This window comes from Fistularia commersonii, chromosome 14, assembly GCF_037954325.1.
Source record: "Fistularia commersonii isolate RoL2024-O1a breed Wild chromosome 14, RoL_Fcom_v1.0, whole genome shotgun sequence".
Classification (NCBI taxonomy): Eukaryota; Metazoa; Chordata; class Actinopteri; order Syngnathiformes; family Fistulariidae; genus Fistularia; species Fistularia commersonii.
Window position 1 is genome coordinate 8863194 of NC_141297.1, and position 27621 is coordinate 8890814.

At 45.2% G+C, this 27621-nt stretch overlaps 1 protein-coding gene across 1 annotated transcript; it reads right to left on the reverse strand.

Annotated features, from left to right (window-relative positions):
- Positions 1-3899: 3899 nt before the first annotated feature.
- Positions 3900-27384, reverse strand: epha2b (eph receptor A2 b). Its single transcript, XM_086158879.1, has 17 exons — positions 27127-27384; positions 26590-26666; positions 24585-25233; positions 13747-13902; positions 13122-13481; positions 12880-13010; positions 12616-12781; positions 12438-12531; positions 11723-11778; positions 11508-11633; positions 9979-10164; positions 9156-9217; positions 8796-9005; positions 8546-8695; positions 8236-8429; positions 7086-7241; positions 3900-5804 (listed from the first exon to the last, which is right to left on the reverse strand). The coding sequence occupies exons 1-17, from the start codon at positions 27209-27211 to the stop codon at positions 5696-5698; spliced, it is 2967 nt and encodes a 988-aa protein (XP_086015005.1). The 5' UTR covers positions 27212-27384; the 3' UTR covers positions 3900-5695.
- Positions 27385-27621: the final 237 nt, after the last annotated feature.

A 27621-nucleotide genomic window follows, 5' to 3' on the forward strand; every position in this document is an offset into this window, starting at 1 on the left:
TCTTTATCATCCACTTTATAGGTTCCTGGATGGCGGTAAATACGATGATCGGGGGCTTTTTCTTCTTCTTTTTGTTTTTTTTTGCCTGCGCGTCCTTGATGAAGAGATTAAAAAACATCTGTATTCATTTATCTCCAGGAGCTGCGGTCCCTTCCACATAAACTGACAGAAACCGGAGTTTAATCTCCTTGCATCAGTCGCGTAGAGCAAAAACTCAGAAAATAAACCGAATCCTGTTTGGATTGAGGTCCTTTTATTAGTTTAAAGCACCATCATGTTTAAATACATCACGCTGGGAAGTTCGACAGCTCTATTTTGGACATTCGACCATCCAAAACACAAAACCGAACAACACGATCGTTTTCATATCGTAGCGGCGTCGAACCCGCGGCTCGCCCGATCTGGACCAGCTACAACTCCGGGGTTAAGGCGGATCTGTGTGAATTCTTCTACGTGTCGACTGACATCGGCGGCGTCATTATCGGGAACGCGGACCGAATCGGGTCGACGTTTTTAAAATATACAAGAGGTCTGTAGAGAGACAAGGGCTGTGTCAACAACGGCTTGTGTTACCGCTCCGCTCTTGCCTCCGTGTCGCCTGGTGCTGACATCGAACAGATCTCGGTAGCTCTGTACGGGAAAGGAAAGATTCCAGTAACGTCTATTTGCTCCTCACCATCGAATCCGATGAGTTCATTAAAGTACGTCATTGAAGCGATTCAGTTCGGCTCAACGTGGATTAAACCCGAAGAGGAGCTTTGGCCATGTTTGTAATCTTGTATTTAGTTAACGAAAACTGGAAGATTGAGGAGCTTGGGGGGAGATTTAGGAGCAGAGGCCCTGGAGAGCAGCGTGGGGAGAGGAACGGCAGCGGAAAGACGCAGGAAGACCAATATAGACAGAAATTGGAGGATGTGTTTTCTGGTCAGGAACCCATAGCTAAAGTTAGCCAGGATGTAAATTCCTGAGAGTTGCCGGTTTTTCAAATCGGCGCATGACGGAGTGCTGCCAGGAGAACATAAAACAGTAAAAAAAAAAAAAAAATTGAAAAAATAGAAAGGCGGCGGTATAGGGAGAGGTCACACATGAAGAGCGCCCTGGTAATGTTTTCCTTATTCCTTTTTAAATTGACCTTCACCCCTTGGAACAAAGACATCTAACCGGCCACAAGAAGGAGGAGAAATGTGAAAGCCGCCGTCCCCGAGCACAACAACCCGCAGGGGGAGGTTCAGGCCCTCGGACGCCAAGCCTTCAGCACAATTGCCGCACATGCTAATGCGGTATGGCTGAAATCTCAAGCCCCCCCTCCGTGATTCTCTGTCTCCCCCGGTGCATCCCTGTCATTTACAGTCCTAATGACAAGACACAAACTTCCATATGTTCAAACCCCCCCCACAAGGCGAGGATAATCGCATTACCGCTGACGACGAGGAACACAAACTCTTCCAAGCGGTCGGTTTCGGCCGCGCTCAGACGCGGATTTGCATAAAAACCAAACAGCACAATCGGCAGCTAAACAGTGTGGTTCCGCTAGCGTTTTTTTTTTTTTTTTTTTTTTCCATCGTAGATCGAAGACGGAGAAAAAAAAAAAAAAAAAAAACACCGCAAACTGAAATGCAGAGAATAGAGGGATGGAGATGGAAAATGGTGGAGGACGCTCTTGGTTTAGAGTCACCGTACAAAGACTGGGCTATTTCTAGGAAATGCATTGGCTTGACAGGGGCAAGAACACACAAGCCAGCTGGAAGTCAAGGACAAAGCCTCATGAGGGACTCGGATCTCGGTTCCCATGCTCTGACTTCTGAGATGGGTTCCTTCTTGCAAAATTCTCTGTTGACCTGTAGATAAATTCAATTTTTAAATATTGACATTCCTCTTTCTGCCATGCATTTCTTATCTCAAGAATGCATTTAAGGCTTCGTCACTTGCATCAGTCAACCGAAGCTGATTATTTTAAAAAAAAAAAAAAAAACGCATGGCGCCGGGGGACTTCCTCATCGCTGGAAGGTCAAAGTAAGCAAGATAAGGCAAAGTGGACCCCCCTCCCCACCCCCCCGTCATTCCCCGAAAGGTGAAGCACAAAGCGGCGTGTTCGGACTTGTCGGATTCTCGAGCTTGCGTTTTACTACACAGTTTTGGGCTCAGCAACCGGGAACCTCGCAATACGAAAATCCCACCGATACCGTGAGCTAGGAAGGCAACATGTGATGCTGACCTGCCCTGACTCGCCCGACGGCTCGCTGCTATGTCACATTCCTTCGGGGATTAGTCACTTTTGAGTTTCTAAGTATAATTTTGTGGTTTCTGCCGTCATACCGACTCTTAATAAACCTCACACGCACTCCCCTGGATAAGAGGTTAGTACAAAGTGGTACAGTTCCAAACACACTTGGAATTTCTCCATGTTTTGAACTTTGTATCATCCACATAGAGATCCTCCACATATATCCCCAATATGTGCATCTATTTATCCTCATTTATACAATATTCAAGTGCATGTGAGTAAAGCCAAGCTGTCATTTAGGCAAACCCTTAAAATTCAAGAAAAGGTGTTAATACCACCCAGCAAGTCGGAAAATTGGATCACAATAGTTTCTTCGCATTAAAAAAAAAAAAAAAAAAAAAAAAAAAAAAAAAAAGAGCATTTCTGTAAAGATTTGACAAACGGGGTTGTCGGACATTCACAAGACCTGAGGGATTTTACAAGTTATTTCTTGTTTGATTAGATAAAGATGATGTTTCCGTTGGACAACATGTTGTCTCACTGATAAGATCTATGAGATCACCTAAATAAACAGAAGACAAACTTACAGAAGCCACTTTATTGGCGAGGTTACGATCAGATCAATGTATTGACAGAAACCTCCCAGTGTAGAAGGAAACGTTACCAAAAAAAAAACAAACAAAAAAAAAAAAAGGTCATTTAAAATGACCTCTGTCCTTTTACAGGTCTATCTGTATTTCTGTTATCTTTCTTCAAAGCATTGTTTTATTTCTGTACGCTGATAAAAGTCTGGGACAAAGAGGAACAGAAACGTGCTTAAACACGAAGTAAGCCGGCATTGTATTCTACTTTATGCTTGATAGAAGGACCAAAACGGTAGATACAGATTCATAGATGGAAAAATTCGTTCTCTATGTGTATTAATTAATAATAATGAAGAGTTAATAACACAGTTTTACACCGATAATGAACGGCTAGATGTTTGCGCTACAAATGAGACGCCGACACCTTGGTGTGTGGTCAGTTTTGATTACACAACGTTTGGGTAGTCGGCCAGTGCTAGGAGCGAGCTAAAGCGATGCCAACGCATTAACATGTTATTTACGAGTTATTAGCTTAACTCTCGCTTTGTGTATTCAAGTGCGGCAGCACAGAGCGAAGCCAGCCGACGGAAAAACTGACAAAACCATATCGCAGAAATGCAGTTCTGCAAGATGTGTGGCACTTTGAGGTTAATTGCATTTAAAAGCACCTAAGAATGTCTTCAGTTTGCAAGCAAAGAGATTCTTTCTAATAACCGTTCCCGCTAAAATGAGGAGTTCATAGGACAGGAAGAGTTTGTGACAGAGGAAAAAACTACGTCACAAAGCGAGATTAATGTTCCTGAGGCAACACTAATAAAACGGCGGATCCCTTTAAAAAATATCATATCCGATGTTATTTGAAAATATCACAGCAGTAAGTTCCCAGGAACAACCGAAAATAGTCAGCTTTTCAGGTGTTTGTGTGTTTATATCTGAACATTACCTGTTTATCGGAGGTTATACAAACCCATGCGTTGGTGTTATAAGGATATCCAGGTGGAAGTATAAACATCCCCTTAAAAGCATAAAAAATAGAAATGAGGTATTTCTCTCCCCTGCAGTGTGTCAATCAAACATCGGGAGTTTCCAAATTCATTTTTAAGACTTTATTGCTCCACCAATGAAATGAAAGCAATCTCAAATGTGAATAACTCAAACAATAGGAGGGACATATTACAGCCTTTTCTTATTTTAGAATGAAAGAGCAACCTTCACTTGTAATCCCAGCTCAGTGTTTTATCAAGATAAATAAATAAAAGTAAAAAATAAATAGACTATTAAATACAACATAAAACATCAGGCGAAAAAGGGAGGGTCGCTCTTTGACGAATGAACTTTTTTTTTTTTTTTTTTTTTTTGGGAGAGGCAGCAAAAGTCGGAGCCTTGGGAAAGCGAAAGAGTCGGAAAATAAAAACTAAATCGGTTCTCTAACACGGTCAATAGTAAAATCATACAAAATGTACAAAATGTAATTGCAACCAGTAAAACCGGAATTTCAAAAAAAAAAAAAAAAAAAAAAAAAGATGGTAGAAAATCCCTTTTCCAAAAAATGAATCTATCAACTACAACAGAGTAATACATACATTTGAAAATGAAGTCAAAATTCAAGTAAATAAAGGTGTACATCGGTAAAACAATTGCAGTCATCGATTAAGAGCACTGGAAAAACTATCTGCTACACTCGGGTTCCACAAAGCAGGCACTTTAAAAATGTCTTTTGAATTCCCAGAGCGAGTTCGAGAACTTGAGGGGTCCGAGCGCATGATTTCATCTCGTCACAATGTTGCTCAAATCGACAGGGAGCGGGGAGCGTTTGATGGCGTTTTACGAAACTAAACAAGACATTGAAATTGCAAACCAAAACTGTTATTAAGGATGAAATCATCTCAACCACAAAAAGACTCATCATCATTAAATCGTGTTTTTTTTTTTTTTCCTCGGGGCAGTTCTGGCAAAACCTCACCCTTTCCCTCTTCATTACCGGTGTGCGTGAAACATATGATCGGAGTTCTCATCGGAATTTATTTTACTTACACATTTCTCGCTCCGACGCTATTGTTTTGGTTTTTTTTTTTGTCAAATTCATGATTTGGAGTATGATGGACATCCTTTTACAATTCTTTAGACAGGCCAAGACCACACGATTCTCGATCCAAGTGCTACATTATAAATTCTTACTCCCAGTGGTTTTGGTGAATCGCCCAAACAAAAACAAAAACGCTGTACACAAACAGTACCTCATACATGTTTTATAACGCATTAATTTTATGATTATAGCTTAATTGCTGAGACAAAGCCGGTGTGTTTAGACTTCGGGAGCTCAAAGTCCCCCATCCGCGCTGGATGAAGAGGAAACGGATCAAAGTGCCAATTAAAAAAAAAAAGAGGCCACATCAACACCGGCCGCTCCTCCGACGCCATCGAACTACGCTGTGCTTTCCTACTTGTTTGATACTTTACGCGACAAGCTCACCGCGCCATTTGGAAAAGCCGAAGCGCCTCTCGGAAACGGCTTGATCGTTTGATCTTTCTTTAAAAGAAAAAAAAAAAAAAAAAAAGGTAAGAAAAGAATGCATGAGAGATAACTGCATCTATCCTGAAAACGCGTGTATTAAAAAAAATAGATTTCTAAATATACAGTCTACTTGATATATCTATTACATATGTGTCTTCTGTTCCACGGTGGATAAGATGGTTTAATCGAAAAAATGTACAGCAAGTCGGTCTGGTTCAGTCGCCCCCCCGAACCCCCGCCCTGACGAATGGCACGATTTTCTCGGTTCCGTCGCCCCCAAAAAGCCGTCCGCGCAGTTCTGCTCCAGCTCAGTTTAGAGTTCAAAGGGCTTCCTGCTTCAGTGCTTGATTCGAATTCCGTCGGTTCGCAGACTCACACTGCAAACACACTCAAGGTGCTGGTCTGGTCCTTCAAACCCAAGATACTGTAGGCGATCCTTTTCAGATGGCCCGGCAGCCTCACTCCAATGTTCTTGATATCCCTGGAAGGAAGACACATGACGGGCGTGTAAGATGAGCCGTTCATAGATATATACCTTGGCCTCTTTCCATCTCATTTCACACACATCCTTCCTGCCTCTTGAGCCTCGAAGTAATCGCCGACTCATCCCCGCTTGATGAAAAAGCCGGCTTCGAATTGTCTCGCTTTCGCGTCTGACTCGATCGCGTGTTATTAGCGTGTCGTCGTTTCACGTTGTTCGCCTGTTTACGACGCAAACCTGCTTGGCAAAAAGGCTTGATTACCGCCTTATTTTCTCATGAAGGATTCCCCGTCGACCGTGAATCACTTATCTGACGAGTGAAGGGTCGTAAATAACGGGTGATTTTCCAAGAGTGCTACCAGATGCCCTGAAATGGAAACGCGGGGGCATGAAATCACACGTGCGCCGTGACACGACTTCAGAGGACTCTGCCCATCCTCCCAAATCACAACTAAGATAATATGTGTGCCGCAAGGAGGCGGCGGCGGCGGCGGGGAGGGGGGGGGGTCGGGTGGATTTGGTTGAATCTGCAGTTAAGTAAAGCTGCTTCAACTTAGCATGTGCTTCACTTAGCCCCCTCCACCCCTCTAAAAAACTTTAGTCCATCTCTTTAAATTACTCCTTAGTGCCACGGACGTTTACGTCTAAGATCCAATTTCCTTGGAGTTCCTCTGTGTTCCTTTCAAAGGGGCGTTGTTGTGAGCTCACCTCTTCAGTGATTTCCAAAAGGTACAAACGTACCAATTTGAGGACTTCAAAACACAACCATCTATTTCGGTCCCTTAATCTCCTCTAGTTTCTCCTGATTCATGGGCTATTCTTTCCTCCTCTGTTGAGGGAAAAAAGAAGCCACAGAAGACCTTTGCCCTAAACAACTAAGACCGGTGGTTTTCAGGGCTCTGGCAAAAGTGCTTCTTAAGGAAGCATGTGTGTGTGTGTGTGTTTTGGTGAAAGGAGAGAAAGAATGGAGAGACCAATGAAGAATAAGGACTCTAGCAACCACAACCCACCATCACCAGACGACTGAAAACGAGCCCACTCCATCTTCTCTCTCTCTCTCCATTTCTTTTTCCATTTCAAACAATTTTCACATTTAAAATGAGGCCGGAGATAATAGTTTGCGCAAACTAGCACTGCTAGTCAATTAAAAGAAAAATATGGGGGTTGAAACAACTTCATCCACCGCTTGATTTTTTTTTTTTTTTATTTGCAACATGCATAACATAAATGAGATCCAGCCAAATTTAAGAAAAAAAAAAAAAAAAAATTTGTGCCACTTACTCATTCTTCATCTGCAGGACCTGGTCCATGGTAACAATTCCAGCGCAGTTGAAGTTTTCGCTGTACTGGCTCATCTTAATTGACTCCAGCCACTCAGACACCGACCTGAAGGGGGAACCGTCGGAGCCACTGGTGCTGGGCAGGCGGATAGATACCCTGCGAGAAAAGAAAACTAGATCAAAATGATAATAATCAACAGGCCTGCCCACAACAAAGACGGATAATGGCGGACTATAATTACAGCGCAGGAAAGCAGTTTGTGATAAAAACCAGTCGGAGCGGTCGAGGGAAAGAACCAATTAAGATGTGAGCGTGACGGCTGTTTGTCCTTCCTTGATGTTTCTGGCTTAAATGCTTTCTTACAAAGAAGGAGATATGCATCCACGCACACAGTCACATGCAACAGAGACTCGGTGTTTCTCTGCCAGGAGAACACACACATTTCTTTTCATTAGTCGAAAAATCCCGACAATGCGTCGGGATTGCCTTTTTAATATCGGAAGCGGACCGTCGGAAATCTGTCGGCGTTTGTCTGCACCTGCTCTTTTGGCGTTACGGTAAATGTGGATGTCTTGCAGAGTCGGGTGTTTGAATGAGTTCCTCGAGTTATTTTTGTACGAGCCGGAGGTTTTGTGACGCATAGAAATGGAAACAAGTCCGAGCCAAGTTTAACACAAACGGAGATGGAAAAAGTCAGAAACCGGTTTCAAGTTATTCACGTAAATCAGTGTACTCATTGTCGTGCTCTATTTGTTCGCCGGTTGAATATTTTAAACGTTTCAACTTTCACAGACGTTAACTGTGTCTTTGCTTAAGCCGAAGAACGGCGTTCCTCCGATGCGCCGCGCTAAAACTACATATTTGAAGCGTGTTCTAAAGCATTACAGGACTTTGTCTAATATTGACAAAAAAAACAAGTTCAAAACACCCTGTTCTGTATGATGAGGGTTTCGTCCGACACGAGCAAATAAACTTGATTTTTTTTTTTTAACTCAACTATGAGGCTAGAAATACAATTTATATCAGTTGCACAAGTTTTGGTTGCAGTGTGTTTTATAGAACAGTTTGTTGATAGTGGCAGCTACTATAGCGTCAGCACTGGAAAAATAAGCATTTCAAGCCCTGGGTTCGGTATGTAAATAAACCTTACCTTGGGTCGAAGTCTGCGATGGCCTTCAGGGAGTCTGGGCTCCGCAGCAGCTTGTCCAGCAGGCTGACGATGTCTCCGAAGCGCGGCCTCTTCGAGCGATCCTGGAGCCAGCACTGAAGCATCAGCTGGTAAACAGCCGAGGGGCAGTCCATCGGCGCGGGCAGCCTGAAAGCTTCGTTGATAGCCTTCATTACCTGCAAACGTTGAATCAAGTGACGGATGAGACCTCGTGAAATGGTTAGATCTCGCAAAAAAAAAAAAAAAAAATATTCAAAAGATATGAAAAACAACTTGGTGAACTAGAACTCACCTCATGGTTACTCATGTCCCAATAGGGCCTTTCACCAAAAGCCATGACTTCCCACATGACAATGCCAAAACTCCACACATCACTGGCCGAGGTGAACTTCCTGTACGCTATCGCCTCGGGAGCTGTCCAGCGAATTGGGATCTTACCTCCCTTATCCAAAAAAACAAAATTTATTCAAGTTAGAGAGAAAGAGAAATAAAAAGGATTTATAACCAAAAAACACTTTAGTTTTAGCAACACATCTACTCACGCTTGTGGTATACGTGCCCTCCGGGTCGTCCTCCAGCACTCTGGACAAGCCAAAGTCGGACACTTTGCACTCCATTGTGTTGTTGACCAGTATGTTACGGGCAGCCAGATCACGGTGGACATAGCTCATGTCAGAAAGGTACTTCATGCCTGCGGCGATGCCACGCAGCATGCTCACCAGCTGAAGGGAGGAAAACTCCCCGTCCCGGTCCTAAAAGTGAAAAAAAATTTAAGGAGTGCAATCTGAAATGGTAGCAAATACAAAGGGAATCATAACCACCGTGTAATAAAAGAAGTGGCTTCTATACGCCTCTGAAAGTGAGGGAAATTAGCCTGCATAGATGATGTGTGGTCGACTTACCCTGAGATACCTGTCCAGCGCTCCGTTTTCCATATACTCGGTAACAATCATGGCATGTTTGACTGTACAAAAGCACACACAGACACAAAGAGCCGACCAGTAAGCTTCACTGTGGCAAAACAGCAAGAGAAGGAAGTTTAAATCATAGGTGTCAAACTCTGGCCCGCGGGCCAAATTTGGCCCGCACTGTAAATATATTTGGCCCGCAAATGCCGGAATAGTCTACAGTGCATGCATCGCTAATTCTACAAATCCCAAAATTTTCTGCTGGTGTTTTGGCATGAAAATCACAACCGGACCAATAAACGCCCTCTCCTCTGTGTACAGTAGTCATAGCGACCTTATGCTAATACTGGCACCCTGCTACTTAGGTAGAAAACAGGATTTTGCATGTGTGCAATATTAAGTTATATATTGTATGGTATTAAGCTATGCTTGTTCCATATTTAGTTTTTTAGCAAAACTTGTTTTGGTCCATATTACTTATTAATTCCTCTTCCCTCAGCCGCAGGGAATCTTCAAATCGTTGTACTTAAGACCTTAAAACACTTGATAGCCTTAACCTTGACACTTTATATTTTATTGTATTTCTTATTCTCCCTCCTTCCTACTATTATCTATTATTGTTATTTTTATGCTTGAAACTCTGGCACAACAATTTCCTTCGGGATAAATAAAGTTGTTCTCATCTCATCTCCCGAAAAGGTTCATTGTTATATCTGGAGGAAGATTTTTTTTCAATAAATATCAACGTTGGCCCACTGTGTATTTGAGTTTGACACCCCTGCTTTAAATCATTTGGAAATGAGAAGAAAGTGCTTACATTTGGTTACCACCCCCTCCAGACGAATGATGTTCTGATGGGAGAACTGGCCCATGATCGAGGCCTCGCTCAGAAAGTCTTGCCTCTGTTTCTCCGTGTAGCCTGGCTTCAGCGTCTTAATGGCCACCGCCACCTCTTTTCTTCCGGGTACCTTGAGAGCACCTCGGTACACCTCACCGAACTCCCCTGCGAGACAGAAGCGTATTACACGGGACGTTTGATTTCGGTATACAGCGATCCCTCGCTATAACGCGGTTTACTTTTCACGGTTTCGCTACTTCACGGATTTGCATCGTGCATGGCGTTCTGCATTCTGATTGGCTAAAAAAAGTCACTCCGCTTCTTCTCTACCTGTGCGTCAATAACGTCGCGGTTTAATATGCACACGTACGTAAAACAGCTTGCCGAATTTACATTACGTACGTGTAAATTCTCTTGCAATTTAGGGTTTCTCTAAAACCCATAATTTTGACAAAACGCTCTGGACCGACAAAAGCACCTGCGGCAGGGCCCAAAAGGCAGCGGAAGATGCTATCTATCGCAGATAAAGTTAAACTTTTGGACATGCTAAGGGAAGGTAAAAGCTATGGCGCTGTAGGTCGGCATTACGGAATCAATGAATCTTCCCTTCGTCCCATAAAGAAGGAAGAAATAAACATAAGGACGACAGCGGCATAAGTTTTAATAAGGATGCAAAAAGGGTTGCAACTGTCCGCAATTTTTTTCAAAATCATTTTTAATTTTCTCCCATTTAATCCAATTACTGGGATCGCGGTGGTCGGTGCTAATCTCCGCAATTTGAAGCCTTCTGTTCACATTGGTGAGTAAAATTATTATTTGACAGTACAGCACAGAAGTTATTTGTTGAAAAAAATTTTCTAAAGTACAGTACTTTTATTTGTGAGACAAATGATTGAGCCTGTAAAATGGTTTGTTCTTTCTTTTCAATGTATAATAGAGTATTTAATTGTATAATAATTGTAAAAAAATAAATAAATAAAGGTTTCTACTTCACGGATTTTGCCTATCACGGGTTCTTTTTGGAACGTAACCCCCGCGAAAAACAAGGGTGTACTGAGGGACTGTCACATTGGGAAGAAGGGGGATTTAAGTTTTAAATTTTAAAATTAAAAAAAAAAAAAAAAAAAAAGGTTTTAGCAAAGGCTAAAGGTGGCTGAACTTAAATATTTGTATCATGTATGAGCACTTAGGGGATCGCTTAGTCATCCTTCCACAGTTACTCTTTCTGCAACTCTTTCTTTTGTTTTATTATTCATGTCAGTTTGAACAAAAACATTCAGAGCCCATAGCTCGAGACAACACACACACACAAAAAAAAAAACAACTGTTCCAACTTGTATGAGAACTCCGGTCAGTTATAAGGTAATCTCACTAAAGTAACTACTGTCACTCAACCCGTTAAGCTGAAAATACACAATATAAACAACACATTTGGGGATTGGAAAAATCTCTCAGCACGAGGGACTTTAAGCCACACAGCCGATCGTCCCGGGGGGGACGTCACTCACCAGCTCCGATGACTTTCTGTTTGGTTACGTGGCTGGGGTGGATTTCGGTGGCAAACTTGAGAACGGCCGTGTTGGGGTCTTCATATGTGTGCGGGTCCACGTAGGTCTTGAGAGGCTTCAGTTGCTCTTTGAGGAAAAAGAAAGAAAACCGTTATGTTAAAAAAATGTTGATAAAATCGACCGAGTTACCTTGGACTGAGACCGTGTTAGTCTACCTGAGTTGGAGAAGTAGGTGTCCTCCGGTCCTTGCCTAGTATGAGAGTTTCTCCTCCTGCGTAAAAAAAATAACCCCCCCTTAGCAAATAAATATCTCAATTTCAAATAACTTTTTTTCCGCGGAAAAAAAAAACAGCTCTGCCGCTTTAATATCAATAGCACATAGCAACCCATTGTGATGATTTTGCAAGTAACTCTAAGGCTTTCAAAAGGTGCCTGACACCAGTGCATGTGCCCATTCACATAGACGCGGGCCTTTGATAAAAGCTGACGATAGAGTGTGTTTGCCAAGCCGATTTAAAATCTGAAAGACAGACAGGCGGGCGGGAGCGTTGTGAGCAGACAGACTACAGTAGAGGCCCGGGTCACCTTTGCACTGTGCTTGCAGTCTTGAACAGAAAGGACCACTTTGTACCTCCCCTCTTGTCACCAACAATGCCCCACTCTGAACCAATTTCCTTTCAAAAGCCCCAACATTCACAAGAATATAACTATTGAACAATGAAAAGGCGCATTGAACACAAATTCTTCCCTCGAGAGCTCCGGGACACAGATCCCGATAAAAAGAAGGAGAAAGTTGGCAAAAGGAAGGGAGAAAGAGAGAGGTGAGGAGAGAGTGAATGCAAAGGCCATTTGGAGGCCCCACAAAGGAAGGGCAGAAGAATTGGAGAGGAAACCAGCGAAGGAGGATAGTCGTGGAGGGTGGATACTGACCGTCTACGAAGGAAAAGGACCACCACCACGAGAAACAACATGGCTGCAACTCCAACTGCTGCTATGAGAATGCCTGTTGACTGAGTAAGGCTTCCTGGAAAACAGTCAAGAGGACAAGGATCAGCGCTACTCCGACACAAAGCCGCGGAAATATCGACACGCCGGTTCCTCTTCCTACCTGCGGGCGAGGTCTCGAACTGCTCCTCCATGCTAGAACCGCCCGGGGAGCCGTCGCTGCCAAGTGTCTGCACCCTGAACAGGTAGGTGGTGCCCGGGTCCAGATTACCGACATGGGCAAAGTTATCATCCAGTATGCGCACAGTGTATCCCTTCACATCCGGGTCCTACGGAGGGGTCGGGGGAGATTAAATTTAGATTTTACGAGACCCTTTAGAAACAGCTTTAAATATGCATAAGCATACATGTCAGGGGCAACACAAACCTTCTTCCGGTAAGTAAGTTCGTAGCGGAAGGGTGCAGGTTTGACCCGCGTTTGTGGGGAAACGTCCCAGGAAATTGACAGTTTGGTGGTTGTCTTGTCAACCAGCCGGATCATGGTAATCTTTGGCGGATCTACGGGCAAAGGAAGAATTTTTCAGCATCGCTAGGACGTGAAACTCGAGGAAACATGAGCTCTGCTGTCTTCTTTGAAGCACAAAGTAATTTCACGAGTCACTCGGTCACCTGTGTAGTTCAGAGTTGTGGTCAGAGCACCGGTGGACGGCGGCCTTTTATCCCCAGATTTTTCCTGACCGGCGACCGATGACACGCCGTTGTGCGCCTCGACCGTGAAGGTGTAGTTGAGGTGAGCGTCCAACTCGCTCACAGAGACCTTGGTGTCCGTGAGGCCGATACTCCCGGGGTCAAAATGGATTTTCTCACCACAGGGCTGACACACAGTCCCCTCGCAACGATGGCATTCAACACTGTAGGTGATATCCGTGCGACCCCCGGTGTCTTCGGGTGGACTCCAGGAGAGAAGGAGTTTACCCGCGGTCACTTGATTCGTAATGGCCACGATGTCTCTCGGAGAAGAAGGGAGGCCTGGCGAGCACAAATAGGGAAGGAATAGAACGATCAAACAAACATGAGAGGATAGAAAGAAAACATCTGGGAGCAAAATAAACACTGAAAGTGTATCTTGGATGTCACGTTATTAATCCCACCTATCATGAAATGAAACACCACGGCCCGTTAAAATCACATACGGTATGCTCAGGAAATATCATGCGATTGATGTAAATCACGTACAAAAAGTCAAGAGTTCGGAAAAGCAAAGGTTTTATTCGAAATAAAGGGGAGTCCTCACCTGAACAGGGTCCGGTTAAGGGATCATTCGGGGCCCTGAAGAAGCCATCTACACAGGGGCAAAACAAAGCACCGGAGTCCAGCTTCTGGGTGTTAGCAGGACATGGCTCGCACTTGTGACCCGATGCTGCGGGCTTGAAATATCCAGGTTGACATTCTAAAAACAAACAAGCGAGGGGGGGAAAAAAAAAAAAAAAAAAGAAGATATTTACACAAGCAGGTGAATGAGCAGCATTGTTAACCTAATGTGTCACAGCACGTCCCGTCGGTTTCAGACCTTTTTCAGAAGCATTTCAACTTGGGCGTAAGACGGCGAGGTTGACGTGGGATTTTCTTAGGTTGAGGCTGAAGGGTAATTTCGGAGAAGCCGATTCAAAATAAGTTGCAAACCGGAGCCTTTTTCCTGCAGAGTGTAGGCTCTGCTCGCTACAACTCTGTCCACGCCTGCAACGCCGCCGCTCGTACGAGGAGCAAAAATGCAGACTTCTTGACGACCTGGCACACTGTCACTTTATTTCTTCAACCACCTACTCCCTCCGCAGCTTTCTAATAGTCTGTCCTTTTCTCTCTTTCAACAAACAGAACAAGTCATCCCACATTCCGGCACAGCAAGTCAGTCTTACATTACAAGCGAATTAAATGTAACAATATAAAGCAAGGCAGGAAAAGAAAAAACTAAGAGTGAAGCAGATGAAATAAGAGCGTCCATCGGGGCATGACGTTCTATTATATTTATTCACAGATCGCGTTAACGCCGTAAAAAAACGTTTCACTCGGAAAAAAAACTCGCAATCTCACACCTCCGACTGGTTCCTGAGAACGACAGGTAAAGGGACGGCGCTGTGAGCGCGGCGCTTGTGAAATATGAACTTAATTCAGTGTGAAATTTCGAGGCGAGTGTGCCATAAAAGAGAGTGAAAACGAGACGGCTCTCCCGCGAGAGCGCATTCCGACGGCTGCTGCCCCGTGTCCTCGCACCGTCGCACAAACACACACTCGCACACGCACTGTACACAGGCACCCACGCTCGTATATATGCACCAAATACACGTACATGTATGCATAGCACACACTTGGACACATGGATATATCGGACATCAGACGAGGGATTAAGTCTGCTGCCTGTCACCTGTTCATGTCTCTCCGCCAAGTCAACTCTCACACACACACACACACAAGCACGCGCACAAACACACACACACACACGCCCATAAACTTTTCTTTACTTCCTTCCGACTCACTTGCCTGGAGTGTTTGAACAGCGTTTGACTGACAGCGCAAGTTCGTGACAGTGCAAATGAGAACCGGCATGAACGCCAAGGATAAACAGGACAGGAAAGAGAGAGAAAAGAAAACTGAAATGGAAATAAGAGGGATTATAGTGAGATGGAGATCAGATAAAGTAGAACGGAGAGTGGATCTCACGCCGGCGAAACCGGGAGAAGCGACGATACACCAAGTCGAAGGCAAATATAGAGTTTTAGGTCCTAAAAGGAGAGCCGAGGACGAAGCCAATATCACATTTACTGAGAGATAGTTACTCGCTCTGCGGTTGCCTTTCAGTGCGGCTCGGTTGAGCGAAATTCATTTGGAAGCCACAAGTGACCACACACAAAACATAGAACGGCCCGATCCGGCTCCATTTAGGTCATATCAAGGGGATTTGCTCGATTGACCGTGAGTTTTCTCTTTGACTCCATTAAGTTTTTCTCTCGTTGCGGTTTGCCAAATTGCAGCGGAGCCGCCGTGAAGAGGTGTGTAGCAAGTTAAGGGCACTTTAACAATAGCGGAAAGAAAAATACACAGCGGGGAAAGAATCGGAAAGTTTTTTTTTTTTTTTGTCCGAAAGACAGCATCTTGTTTCCGTCTTGCGCAGCTGCTGCCGCTGCGCTAAAAGCCGCCGCTAATCATTAACGGGGCCGAGTCAAAGGATGGCGAGGAAGAAGTGTGGCAGTTTGGTAATAAACAGGAGGTTCTAGAGCGAGTGGGAATACTGTATCCTGCTGAGGACTAAAGAAAAGAAGGGAGACAGAAAAGAGACAGGCCAGGTCCAACTCTTCCATTGAGAAGGGGAAACAGCTGCTGCCTGAAACCCTGGTTCATACCCCTACCTCTCCTCACTCGTAATCCCCAAATTCCTTCTTCCCCTCCTTTCTCTCCACCCAGTCCCAACTAAAAAGGCCCCCTAGCTAACCCATTAACATTGCTATTCAACACTGACCAGCAGGCAAGGAGAATGCCATGCCATTCAAGTGCTGAAAGAGAAAACATACACACACACACACACACACACACGAGCATTGCAGATGGGAATAGCCGAAATGCCACATGGCATCTGAATAGAAGAGGACTGGCCTCTTTTTGCCGCTCCAGTGGTGGCTGCACTGCATCTTGGGCAGACCTGTAGAGATGATGACCTGACACTAAATCCCAACCCTACTGAAAACGGGATGTATTTCAATCGAAAAGCAAACGTCAGCTTCGAAACTTAACGAAACTTGTGAGCGTCGAAAGCTCGTGCGGTGTATCTTCAACAAACGTCTCGCCATAATATAACCGAAAGTGACTCTCTGCTGAGGTATTCCTTGGCCAAAAAAAAAAAAAAAAAAAATCAAAAGTTCAGTCAAAGGAAACTTCCTGGATGAATGGAGAAGGTGGAGGGGGGGGAGCGGGACTTTAAATTGTTTCTGAGCACAACAGGAAGCAGGAAGACTGAGGCTGACGCAGCATTTCCTTCCTAAAGCAGCCAATCAAAGAATGGAAATACAGGGAAGCGTGACCAAGAGAAGAACCGGCGGTGACTCTACCAGAACACTGAAACAGAATAATAACCAAAAAGGAAGCTAAAGTATGCTGTCCCGACATGTACACGGACGCTAAACTCCAAGGCGGGCCGGAGGGTTTTTTTCATCCTGGCCGAGACAGAAAGATCGGAGAGAATTCGATCTAGCCTCTCCGTTGCGACAAAGCGGGGCGCTCTGTCATTTTCCAGGCGTTGCGGGACTCGAGTGGCTCTGTGTTTGTTTATTGAGAGCGATGGCATGGGGTCCGCTGCATCCCGGGAGCCCCGGTGGCTCTGGAGTAAAAGCCACAATGGGGGCCCCCCCTTTTTTTTTTTAGTCAGCAGAAGTTAAGATGGATGAGATGGTGACAGTGATGAATGCATGGTTGGATAGATGGATGAATGGGTAACATAGGGGCTTGACAACAGAAATTGCCCTCAGGACCGTCGGGGTAAGTGGTAAGGGGGCCCCTACAATCAAGTTTGGAACTGGGCCTTTAGAGGCAGAAAGGTCATGTCTGCCTCAGGGCAGTTGTGAGTTAAACTGCGCATGGCTTATGGGGAGTTGGTGGCCAAGTAAAACAAACACATGCTCGCATGGAGGAGGAGGAGGAGGAGGGACAGAGATCTGCAGCAGCAGCCGGTGGCTTGTCTCGTGGGGAGTGTTAAATCCAAAAGTATGACCAGCCTACACAAGAAACACTGGATACACGGACGCTCGAGGAACAGATATCTTAACTAGAGCAGACGGTCGGTGTTGGATAGTGCCAAAGGGTGTTCTTGCTTTTCGGTTCCCCGCCTCCCCCACCGCCCCTGGTTTTTCCCCGGCGAGTCGGTCTGAATCGAAATTGCGATGTGTCATTTAATTCTGTTCTTTTTCCGGGTGACAACGTATCATTAACATTTGAGATGGGGGGCGGAGGGGGGCCGGAGTGGAACAATGAGGGTCTCTAATGGGGGAGGTGACATGAGCCAGGGGTCATGGAGGTAAAAGGGGGGGGGCAGAAAAGGTGTAAGGACTGATGGAAGTGTGTGTGTGTGTGTGTGGGTGCGTGGGGGGTTGGTCATTAGTCAGAAGGATTAGCTGACCAATGGAGCAGCTGTAAGGGTATTACATCTGTTTTACAATTGCACTCAGGCTTTCATCTGGGGTTGTTAACAAACACAATAAATTCCCCCAATCTCCTCTCTCCTCTCGGCCCCTCCGTCCATTCTGTTCACCGGCGAGGAGTGGAGTCGGAGGGGGGCGGGGGTTCAAAACTCGCTCCCGTGTGTTTCCGCTCCTTTCCGAAGTGGATCCCGTAAAAGAAACCGATCCGGAGCGTGAAAACGAGAGGCAGAGACGCCTCCGTAAGGGTCACGGTCACGGTTGTTTGTTTACGTTTCCCCGTACATAGCCGGTCATCTCCGGGCGGTAAACCCAACGGCGTCGCGCCGTTTCGGCTCACGGGTTGGATCCAGATGACCGTCTGTTTCCGGGTAAAATGCATCGGTAAACAAAATGACTTATCAGACAGGACAACAAAGTGGAAAGTGGCTGAGTGTGTCCACAGAGTGCAGAGCGACAATAGAAAGCCCTGAGCCAACAGGCTGGGGAGTAACCGAGGGATTAGGTGACCTCCGGTTTCCGCTCATCCAGTTAGCAATGAGGGGTGGTGTGCATGTGTGTGTGTGTGTGTGTGTGTGTGTGGGAGGGGGGAGCAAGGGGTGGGCACACAATGTGCTCCACATTGCTATAACACCCCCACCGCCACCACCAAAAACACACATATTCAGGCTCAGGAATGTCACATAGAGGAAATATATCCCGACTTCTCTACCACCGGCAATACGTAGAAATTACAACAAATTGCTGAGGTGTGCTCAACTGACTGATAGCAGACATATAAAAAAAATAAATTAAAAAAAATCACTGAATTAAAACACGTTCTTTTATATCGATCAGCTGATTAATAACCATGTTATTAATATTCTAATTAAGATGTAAACGCATCAGTTTACGGCTGTGGCCGTTTCATTTATTTGCATTCGCTTGTACAACAATCCGCTTGGACACAAAGATCTTCTCTGCCACAGGATTATAAAGTAATGGTTTTAATGTAATTAGGATTAAGTAATAAACCTGATTACCTTCGAAAGGCCTCTAATTGGATTATCGGTGCGACAGAAAGGATTACTCGAGTCCATCGTTAAAAACGATAATACCTCAATAAGAGAAGCGTGACCGGCTCTTATCGTTGTCTTTAATATCTATCCAAGTTTCATTCAAGAAGCAACAAATGTCATCATCTATGGGCTTTCTACTCCGATAAAATCTCTTTTAAATACTCATGAGGGTTAAAACATTATATTCGGCAAAGGGAGAGAATAGGCAGCTCGTCCTATAGGGACTCGCAAATTCTATACAAGATTCTTGTTCAGTTAGTAACACGATCCGTTAGATTCAAAATATAACAAAATGAAAACATTCTGAATACTTGGCGATTCCACAAAAATAAACATTAAAAAATAGTGCATGTTATAACAATAAAAAGGCCATATAATTCCTGTCGGCTTTTTTCCCTGTTTTGTCTTAGGACACACACACACACACGCACACACACACGCGCGTGCATGCAAACACACACTCTTAACAACACCCTTAGCACCTCACTGCTTAGCTAGTTTGAACATCTGGTCGGCTAAAGGGACAGATGCGATTTCAAGAGACGTGTGTGTGACCTCTCATTCACCACTGGGATGAATTCGTGCAAGCGCAAACAAGTTTGCGTATTCTTATTAAAAAGATGATGGCGTGTCAGATATTTGAACATTTTGTTTAACACGAAAAAAAAAAAAAAGGGTAGTTTGCATGGGGGAGTCTCACTTAATCTCTAAAATATTGTGGGAAAATACTAACAAAAGTGTCTGCGTTATCCAGCCTGTATCTGTATAAATGATCGACATTGTAAATTACAAAGTTAAATAAATAATAATTTATAAAGGGAACAATAAAACTGAAGGCAGAGCCAGAGGACTCGGCGAAAAGTAACAAGAAAGTGACTGAGAACCGAAAGGGGAAAAGTTTCCAAATATTGGAAAGAGAGCTATGTATGATTATATTAACTTTATTTATTTTGACATGGATTTGTGGGGCGGCAGGGTGGTGCAGTGGTTAGTGCATCCGCCTCACCCCAGTTCAGTTCCCACAGGGGGGCCTTTTCTCCCGGTGTCTGCATGAGTTTCCTTCGGTTCTCCGGTTTCCTCCCGCGGTCCAAAAACATGCAGGAGGCTAATCGGAATAAATTGGAAAAAAAAAAAAATTGCACGAAGTGTGTGAATGAGAGAGTGAATGGTTGTTGGTCTCCGTGTGCAGCCCCGAGATCGACCGGTCCAGGGTGAACCCCGCCTCTCGTCCAGTGACGCTAGTGAAAGAGAGGATGGACGGCTTTGCACAGAATAACCTTGATTTTAAAGCACATAAATGTATTAAAAGTGTCTGAAAGTCATATTTCAATTAGCCAGCTTCATTGAATTTCTTATTATCGTCTCACAGAACATCATCAAAAGAGCCTTTACGTTAGAATCATAGGGGTAATTTTGTGTTAATCGTAGCTAACACAAATCAACTTTTACATATCTGGCACCCCAAAGTCTCAACTATGACATATAGCTCAATTATCCAAAAAAAAAAAAAAAAAAAATCTATAATCCATAATAAAGAATGAGAAGGCATCAGATCTGAACAATGCAACATTTCCTGACATATTCTTAGCAGAAATTGCCAGCATTCTCTCAACTCCAAACACGGTCAAACAAGATGGTGCATGATACCACTTGAAAGTGCCTCCTCATTACCCAACCGACTCCCTCCAGTTCCAACCGCCAGGCAGACGTTACCTTGGCAAGAGATCAGAAGAATCCCCAAATTGTCGAAATCACGGTGGTTTCAGTGAGCCGGGGAAGAAAACTTTGTGTTCCGGCCTTCGCAGCAAAATGTGCAGCGCTGTACTATGTATAAGTCAGAGGCTTATGACTTTCTACGGGGATCAAGAGCCGAGGAAATTTGTCAGGGCGGGAAATTTCATTGTGGGGATTATCTTACCGAAGTGATATGATTCCATTAGGGGAAATCCCTTCGGTGTCAACTCGGTCAAATCCCCGAGATCCTGAAGCGCGTCGGCCGCGTTCGCGTATCTCGGTTTTCACGAAAAATCGGGACGACGCCTTAAGAGCGAGGGGTGATTAAGGAGAAGCGGTTGGCAGCGGCGGATATGCTGAATTGCCGTGAGTCATGTGACCAGCAGCTTCTCGCGGGATGCATTTCCACATGAACAAGCAGGAACCCAAATCCGGATGCGAACAAGAATCGCCAGCCACGGTGCCAGTCGCGACTTCAGTTCTTGTTATATTCACAGCCAATTTGCCTATAAGGGCGTTTCTTTTTTTTTTTTTTTTTTTTTTTTTCCTCTGATTTACAGACCGATCGGCAGCCCGAGCCCAAATTTAGCCCGCTTTTAATGTTTTTCGGGAGTCACATTTGGATGGAAAGCTGTATTTCCAAGCCGGCGAAAGGAGAAGTGTGCAGCCTCAGCAGCCCCCCCATCAGGGCCATGTGAAACGGGATGTTTAAACTCATATTCATGACCTGCGCTCCGGCCAAAAATAACAACTGGTCTGTCATTTTGCAAACAAGAAAAAACACAGCAGATGAATAAATCCTTTTGTTTGTCTGTCAGCGTGTTATTTTGGAAGAGCTTGCATAACTGTGTACATCTCTTGAATTAGTTTTGTGCGCGGAAGCGTAGGGAAGGCGCCGAGATAAGACACGACCAAATAAATAGAGGGAAACCGTAGATGAAAAAGAAATCCCTTTAGAACCGGCGAGGATGTGGGGAGAGAGAGAGGCAGGGGACGGCAATAGCGATTTCACAAAAGCACGCAGAACCGGTACTTACTTCTCTTAAAAAGCACAAACACACCCAAGTCAATTACTACCCGTACAAATCACTCACCGCAGCGCTCAGTCACACAGCTAGTCACCGACCAACCGTGTGTTACATCAGCTGAGGATGAGTTCGAAGACACGAAGAAAGGAGAGCGGGCGAAAATAGTTTACTGGAACCCTCGTTGGCAAAACGGGAAAAATAACTTTACTGGAACTCTTTGGACAGCTGCTTGACCGAGGTGCCGTTTTCCAATTTAAGCAACCCGAATATTCCACGCCGCGTCGCTCTTTAAAATAAGGTTTTAATGGAAAACGGTGACGCGGGATTTCGAGGGGACGCTTGTCGGTCGTAAAGCGCGTGCGTGAGGCTGAAGAGGCGTCGACCGGAGGATCGGCTCGTAGCCGTTTACGGGGTGACACGTGCTAAGCCGTGCCGTTGTACTACAGAAGATTATCGGTAAGCAACGGCATAATAGAAGTGAAGGAAAACTTTCAGCGGAGGTGGTCAAAAGAGGAAACCGAGGACAATTACATAATTGCATATAAAAAAAAAGATTTTTTTTTATAATTTTTCTTTTTTTTTTTAACTCAGTCTCTTGCTTCTACTTTAAGATTCTTTTTTTTTGTCTTCCCATCATTAAAGTTTGGAAGAATTCATGCATTAGATATTTTTGGACATGGTAGAATCACTACAACTCGGTGAATTAAAATGTCAGGGCTATAAAGGGTTCTGTAATTTGTATTTACATTGTGGCAATGTGGAAAATCGGGCCAAAATAAGCATTAAAAGTGGATCGAATAGCATTCATAAAATATTTTTGAGCCTCATCTGCTGACAAAATGTGATGGAGTGGATAAAAGGTTTAACTTTTGTTGTTCTAAACTCTCTCTCTGTTAAGTCCCCACAGCTCAGGAAGTAATGTGTTTTGAGATTGTTTGTCCAAAAGAAGAGTATTTAATATGAGCAAAGGCAGAGCAGTCCAGAATGTGCCACCTACAGAAACCTCAACTGAAAAAGTAAAAAAAATAGATAAAAAAAAAGGATCCTAGAAACTCAAGTTTGTGGGACAAGTGCATATTACAGCAGCGTGGGTTGATGAAGAGACAGTTACAAAAAACAGATGAAGTCACTGATTTGTACTCACTTACTAAAGCTTCATAAAACTGACTGAAAACATTGTTTGACATGGAAGCTTTCAACCCAGGGATGTAGAAAAAACACCACAATTGGAAGTCCTGCGGTTTCTCTGTGAAAAGCGAGCAGCCAAGCAGGCAGGATGATAAACTATGTGTCTGATAGAGATTCCATTTAAATCCCTACGAACACATTCATCTTGTCCGCGGCCGGGAGCCTCTGATTCATTTCCACCTTGTGTCTCTGACCTCTCATTGGACTAAATCTCGGAAATTTGGGGGGGGGATTTTTTTTTTTTTTTGTGTTAACTCATCTTTACGTGAGGGCTTGACCCAGAGATACCCCTCCACCACACACACACACACACACCTCCCACCCCCATCCCCGTGAAGAAGGCTCCTCCTCAGCAAACTGATCTGGAATGTACCAGGGGGAGAGGAGGTGGAGGTAAGCTCCTCCGACCTCACGGGGGGAAAACACTGCACTTCATTGTTCTCCTACCTTTACATTCCATTCCTCACCTCTCTGTGTTTTAAAATCACACCCCTCCACTAAACACAACCTTTCCGTCACTTTTGTATGACTTCTCTCTCATTCCTTCCTGCCTCCGCACCTCCTCCTCCTCCGCCGCCGCCGCCGCCGTCCACTCCCTAATCATCTTACCTGGCCCTTTTCCCGCAGCTAAAAATGACACACTGACAGAAAAGCTCATTTCTCAAATTGTCTGCTTTACTTCGGGGGAGAACATCTAGATGTAGGACAGCGTGCGGATTAACAGCTGAGGTCTTTCCAATTTGGGCGTCTGTGTTTAGAGATGAGAGCGCCAGAAAAAGCTTCTGCGGGAGGGAAGGGGGTAATTTCGCCTGATGGGAGTCATAAGGTGTACAGTCATGTAACAAATGTCAACAAGCCCTGGCATGTCTGTGTTGTATCTTCACATGAACTCTGGCAGTCATACAATACTGCCCAAAGCTGAGGCCCGCTGGATTCACGAGCACAGAGGGGGGTTCGGATGGATGCTGAGACGGACGGGGGAGCATGTAGTCGACATGCCCGTTCATATGAGGAGGGGCCTCCGCATTCTGTGATGCTTGACATGGACGGAGTCGCGGGTTTGTGAAGGCCCCCCCCCCCACTAGCTTTGAAGATGCTAATCCATCACAGTACAGTAGCTTGGCGGCAACTTTGATCACTCGCAGTCACCCTGACACCCGCCTCCCCACTTCCAACAAACCCGGCAACAATTAAAGCTCTCGTTTCAGGACTTAAAAGATCGCCGCAGAGTCGAAGGACGACGTTAAGATCGCGTTTGCACGACGAGGCCGTAGCGAGGTAACGCAACACGCCGTAACCGCGGAGAAGGCTGGCGTTATGAGCTATGACGAGACTTGCGAAGGGTCGTGCCTGAGCTGGATCGTTGAAAAAAAGCTTTTATTTTTTTTAACACGCTATTTCAAAATCTGTAATTAGCGAGACCTAAACGGCCGAGACTTGTCAAGCCCGTTTGTGCCAGAAATGACTTACAGAGGTTTACGTGGATTAAATGAAGAGTTAAGACGTCTGTATTTTACAGGCGAGAACGCGGCGCTCGGAGAATGAAACCTCCACGAAACGGGGACGGCGGCGGTTCACTTCCTGAGCAAATTGCGCCTGTGCAAACAACCACCCGTGACTGACAATGCTAAAAATCACAGTTGAAAATGCAAAAGAATGCAATTCTTATAGGTATTAGTTCCAGGTCAGGGATGATGCCGGGACATGTACGACGAGAAGACCTGAGCATTCTTTCCATTGCAGAGGAGCCATGTCAGCCACGGGGAGAATTCCACTGAACCATGATAAAAACTCCAATAAATATCAAGCGGCGATTAAAAGACACCTAAACGGTGACTCATACCAGTTGGCATCTGTTAAACGTGTACCCGGTTGGACGATGTGTCGGACGGGCAGCGATATACCTCGACAAATCCCAACCGTTGAAGAAAAAGCCCTTACCTTGACACGTGTCTTTGACTTGCTCATAGCCGGGCTTGCACTGGCATAGTCCAACCTGCACCGCCCACTCCCCTTCCACCGTGCAATGGATGCGAGGGGGCTCCTCGCTGACGGCGTTTTCCACGCACTCGCCGCTCACCTCCCGCAGCGATTGGTTCTCACCGCCGGCCACCGTCTCGGGGAACAACGCCAGACTTTTCACCGTAGTCGGGCATATCTTGTAGTAGACCCTCACGGAGAGGAGGGCGACGCAGGCTCCGATGTCTTGGAAAGCCAAGTAAAAGCCTTTTCGAGACAGATTCTCCACCACCCGCGTCTCGCTGTTGATGCGCACGTCGTTCTTGCCGGTGATCTCGTCGGGCGCGATGGTGGCCACCTTCTTAAACTGCCCCTTGCGGAACGTCGTGCCTACGTCCGCGTCCGACTCGGAGGTGAAGAGATTGAAGGTCTCCTTGCAGGTCATGGAGGCGCCGCCGAAGGAGTTGCAGTCACGCACGACAAACTGAAGATCCACGAGCACCCTCGAAGCCGACGGACGCCGCTGGATGAACGTCGTGCGGAGCCAGTTGTCCTGCTCGCGTTCGCCGACATTGCAGACAGCGTAGGTATAGTACTTGGAGCCGTTGAGGGTCTTCTGGGTGACCTCCCACTGAAAGGGAACGACAAAACCGAAGAGTTTTAGAAGTGCCGACGCAGACGGGGCCGGAGCCCCTCGGAGTATCGTGCCGAACCGCGACGACATGGGAGGCAGAAGTAAAAACGCATGCCTCTGGTGCTGGAGTTCAACCGCTGTAACCTAAGCTGCGTTTAGAGTAACCAAAATAGATAAATAACACGTATTTGCGTCTGCTATGTCTTGATATCCCTGTCAGTAATAACATGCTTAAGAGTTTTGTCATATAAACTTTGACAGCATAACTGTAGATCACACCTTAAGCCATGGCCTAAGAAAACACTTCTGGCATGCAAAGAGACCAATTTATTTCAAACTCATTCTTCCAACTGGCATCTCACCAAAATATTTCCAGCCGCAAATAATCCTGTCAAAAGAAATCCGGACAAAATTCGACATTACTTCGGCCCTTGAGGAACAAATGGCCCCGCGGGGCCGGGGCCGCGTTCGCGCCCAGCGCTTCGCTTAAGAAGGTGTGAATCTCCGAGTATAAATCCGACGTCCGGCGGCGGGACAGATGCCGTTACTGAGCAGCTGGCGGACACTTTATCAAGGCCCTTATAAAACATCAATACAATCATTACAAGTCGTGGCGGTCACATGATGAAATGGCAGTAAAAATGTGTGCAACAAAGTTAGAAAACTCGACATCGGAACCTGAGGTAAAAGTAATTGGACGTGTAGAGCAGTCGTACGTCTTTTACAAGAAATGGGGTGATTCAGTAAAAGCTGCCTGCCCACGCGTGCCTTTGAGTCATCGGGACATGAAATGAGCCCGTTTACAGCGGATTTGCGAGAGTTTGACTGGTCAATTACTTCTGGAAACCACAAAGCGGAATAAGACGCACATGTCGGGTCAAGAGATAGCCAGCGCTACTGAAGACGCTTGAGTTTTAAATTGGAGAAAAAGGTAGTCCTGACTTGCTGGCTGCATTAAAAAAATAAAAACCCTTGCAAAAAGAGGTACCACATGCTGCAGAGTTAAAAAGTTAATTGCTCTCCAGCATACAATTCTAGAACTGGAGCCCTGAAAACCGCAAGAAGCCACAAGTATTCCCAGTTCAGGGCGAGCAGCTTATTCTGTCTGCCGTGGCTCCAGCCACGCTGTGCAGGCACCTTCTTCACATCCAGATTCAAACAGAACCACCAGAGTCCAACTGCCACACAGTGCACACACACATGCCGAGGCCCCACAAACAGCAAACCCTCACCGGGCGAGAGGTCAAATATTTGGTTAAGGCTTTCGCTTTTCAGCATCTTAAGGTTCAAATTCCAAGCAAAAAGAAAACAAAATAAAAATAAAAAGATGAGAGAGCCCGGAGAGGTACTCACCCCAGATTTGTCCTGATCTATAGGCCATGTCAGCCAGCCCAGTTCCCCACCGGCGGCCTGCATGTCCAGCAGAACCTCTGCGGAAAACGCATTGGGGGGGGGGAGAAAACAAAAAAAACAACAAAGTGTGAGAAAGTTTTTTTTTTGTTTGTTTTTTTTTTCTGGTTCACTTCATGTCTTGCCCTCCAGCTGACTCACCCGACCGGAAGCGGACTTTGACAAAGTTCCGTGAGTTTAAAAAAAAAAAAAAAAAAAAGTTTTCACCTGCTGGAGTGTGAAAGTTCAGGGAAGCGCACACTCGGGACGATTTCACTTTTTTTTTTTTTTTTCCTTTCTTTTAAATAAAGTAATACTTAAACAACATGTTACATATATTACCGCACGCAGGTAAACTGCGTGAAAACCAGGAATGTTTTCTGGTTTTAAAGTTTCTAACAGCTCCCGCATGGAACACGCGTCTTACACGCACAACTTTCTTTGGATTCTCGAGGAGGGGCAGGAAAAAAAAAAAAAAAAAAGTTTTCAATTTACACTCACCTTCTTTAGTCTGCAGAGTAATGAATATACCATTTATGAGCACATATGAGAATAGCAAAGGCCCGACTCCGCCGAGGAGATCCATTTGTCCGGCTTGTGTTGCCTCTCCTGTCCGCTGCCGGGCTCTGCCGCCGTTGCGCTCCGTGCGTCTTTGCTCCCCTCATTCACAAACCGCACGTCATAGGGCCCCGCCTGCAGGAATGCGTGTGTGCATGCGCGTACACGTGTATATGCATGTGTGTGTTTGCGTGTGCGTGTGTCCAGGGGCGTGGGCGGAGAGCGGCGCTTTTGCTCCTGAGAAACTCTTGCCACCTTCAGGAACTGTCGGAAATTTCAAATGCAAATTTTTCTCCGCGGCTCCTTTTTTTCTTTTTTTTTTTTTTTTGCATTTGAATGCGTCAAAATTCGCGGAGGAAGTAAATGTGTGAGGTTTAAGACCGTTTCGAGCATTTCAGTGAGTGTTAAAGGGAAAAGGAAGTCTTTTTTTTTTTTGTT

What these genes read in the sequence shown, in the direction of transcription:
- epha2b (XM_086158879.1), bottom strand. Translation starts at nt 27,211, where the DNA reads ATGGATCTCCTCGGCGGAGTCGGGCCTTTGCTATTCTCATATGTGCTC. An exon ending in CACAACTCTGAACTACACAG is followed by an intron (nt 13,011 to 13,121) that starts GTGACCGAGTGA and finishes CTTTGCCCGTAG; the next exon opens with ATCCGCCAAAGATTACCATG. An exon ending in GTCCTGCAGATGAAGAATGA is followed by an intron (nt 5,805 to 7,085) that starts GTAAGTGGCACA and finishes TCTTCCTTCCAG; the next exon opens with GGATATCAAGAACATTGGAG.